The sequence below is a fragment of the Dichomitus squalens genome (genome assembly GCF_000275845.1).
Source record: "Dichomitus squalens LYAD-421 SS1 unplaced genomic scaffold DICSQscaffold_421, whole genome shotgun sequence".
Lineage (NCBI taxonomy): Eukaryota > Fungi > Basidiomycota > Agaricomycetes > Polyporales > Polyporaceae > Dichomitus > Dichomitus squalens.
The window spans coordinates 1-2,222 of record NW_006767303.1 but is presented as its reverse complement, the minus strand read 5'-3'; the positions used below and the strand labels follow the sequence as shown (position 1 = coordinate 2,222).

At 59.9% G+C, this 2,222-nt stretch overlaps 1 protein-coding gene across 1 annotated transcript; it reads left to right on the top strand.

Moving 5' to 3' along the window:
* Nucleotides 1–959: 959 nt before the first annotated feature.
* Nucleotides 960–2,018, top strand: DICSQDRAFT_74637 (uncharacterized protein; the record flags this gene model as incomplete). Its single annotated transcript, XM_007371886.1, has 1 exon — nt 960–2,018. The coding sequence occupies one exon, from the start codon at nt 960–962 to the stop codon at nt 2,016–2,018; it is 1,059 nt and encodes a 352-aa protein (XP_007371948.1).
* Between the last annotated feature and the right edge of the window lie 204 nt (nt 2,019–2,222).

Genomic DNA, 2,222 nt, shown 5'->3' with positions numbered 1-2,222 from the left:
CCTTGCCTTTTCTTTCTCGCCCTTTATTCTCTCTTTGTCATCTTCACTGCCTCGCTCTCGCGCCTTGTCCTTGGTTGCTAAGCAGCCCCTCTAGTATATAAGGACCCCCTTAGGCGCTCCCTAGTCTCCATCTCGACCTCTTGGTCATTGGGACTAGGTGAGTGACCATAGTGTTGTACTTCCCTTCGAGTGCTAATGTATAACTTGGTCATTGGGACTAGTCTGTCGCTGTCTGCGTGAAGACTAGCTTTCACAGGTCTTGTGCCCTCGTGCCGACCTCCGCTCTGCCCTCGTTGAGTTTCTTGCTACGTTTATCCCTCTTTATCTCCCTTTTTCCCTTTCGGCTCCTTGCCGCTCGCCTACGAGGTCGTCGCCGAACGTCGACCCGAGTCTACGTGCCTAGTCGCCGCGACATTAGGTCGAGATCTCTCCTCCGGTGCTGACGCTCTGAACAAGAGTGTCCCCGCCGCTGCTACATTGTCCCCCCCACCCTGGACTGCGCCGGCAGACCTCACGCGTGGGACGCTGAAGATCAAGACTACTGTCACCGACGGAAGGACCTAGACGACGGACTCTGGTACTGGGTACTGTGCGAGTAAAACCCCTGCCCAAACCGTCACCACCGTCCTGCTCGGATCAACTGGAACGCCTTTTCGGACGAGTTCATCCCAGTTCCTGACTCCCCCGTTGCTGAGTCGCCCACGACTCGATCCCCCATCCCCGGTACTCCGACTGACGAGCTTGAAGTAGCGCTACTCATCGCGCTTCCCCCATCCCCTATCATCCCCCCAACCCGTCCACCGTCCGCTCCACCCATCATGGGACAACAAGGCGGACAACTGCAGACGACAGGCCCCGCCAACAACCCCCAGCAGACCCAACCGGGCACCCAGACGGCAACGCAACCCCCGGACCCCATGACGGTATTACTCCAGTCGATGACTCTCCTCACCCAGTCCATGGCGCAGCTCGCAAACTCGATCACCGGGACCAGCAGTCTGAAGGCTGTTCAGAAGCCCTCCGCCTTCAAAGGCGAACAAGGAGGTGAGGCACGGCGTTTCCTGGCAGCGTTCACCCTTTGGGCCATGTCCCAAGGTTCGACGCTCAACCATGTCGATGCCATGGGCAACGCGATCAGCGCGCGGGACAACCAGTGGATTCGGGCGGTCCTCTCGTTTATGCAGGACAGCGCAGCTCTTTGGGCCACTCCGGCGATGGAGGAGATCACGCAGGGCACCACCCCGTTCAAAGGATCGTGGACCGAGTTCCGTACTCAGTTCAAGGCCCGTTTCGAGACGGTTGACGAGGCGGTCGACGCAAAGGAACATCTCCGTACGCTATGGCAAGGCACCATGACCGTTCCGGAGTACGCCGCACGGTTCAATGAGCTCTCCACCCGCACCGGCTACTCCAAGGCAGACCTCCGCGACCGCTTTTACGAACACCTTGCGGACTCCATCAAGGACAAGCTGGTGCACACGGCAAGGCCAATTGCGTCCCTGGACGATCTCATCACCGTCTCCTCAGACATCGATGTCCGGGTCCGCCAACGCCGTGCCGAACGGGATCGTCAGCGCGGACGCACCACCACTCCCACCACCGCGACAAAGCCGGCTGTACTGCTGCACGCCACCCCCTTCACGCCGCCTACTAGAGACCCAAATGCGATGGACATCGACGCGACCCGTAAGCGCGAAGAGTTCAACCGCCTCATGCGCGGCAAGTGCTATGGTTGCGGGTCTACGGCGCACGTCAAGAAGGACGGTGGCCACGACCGGGACGTCTGCAACTACTGTCGCCGTGTAGGGCACCGCGAGACGGTGTGCATGGACAAGTTCCTGAAGAAGCCCCGCTCACAGAGGCTCGCCGCCACGGACGAGGGACCGGAGGAGCCCCAAGTTGCAGCGTCAACGTCGACGTCAGCGGATGCCGGAGCGACCAACGCCCTCATCGCCCAGCTCATGGAGCAGCAGAAGGCCCTCGCTGACCAACTCGCCTCTCTGCAGAAGTCTTTTTAGAGCGGGCGCGCGCGAAAGCTGCCGCAGCGGCGCCCTCTGGTACGACTACGGACTCCTCGCCTCCCCAGATCCCTGACCCCTGCCTGTACGATAGCATTAGTTCGTGTATCATTCCTGAATTGAACCCATCTAGCTCGCATTTCCGCGTCAGTGTGATTCTCAAAGGCAGAAACCGTAGTGTACGTTCCGCAGCTATGATAGACA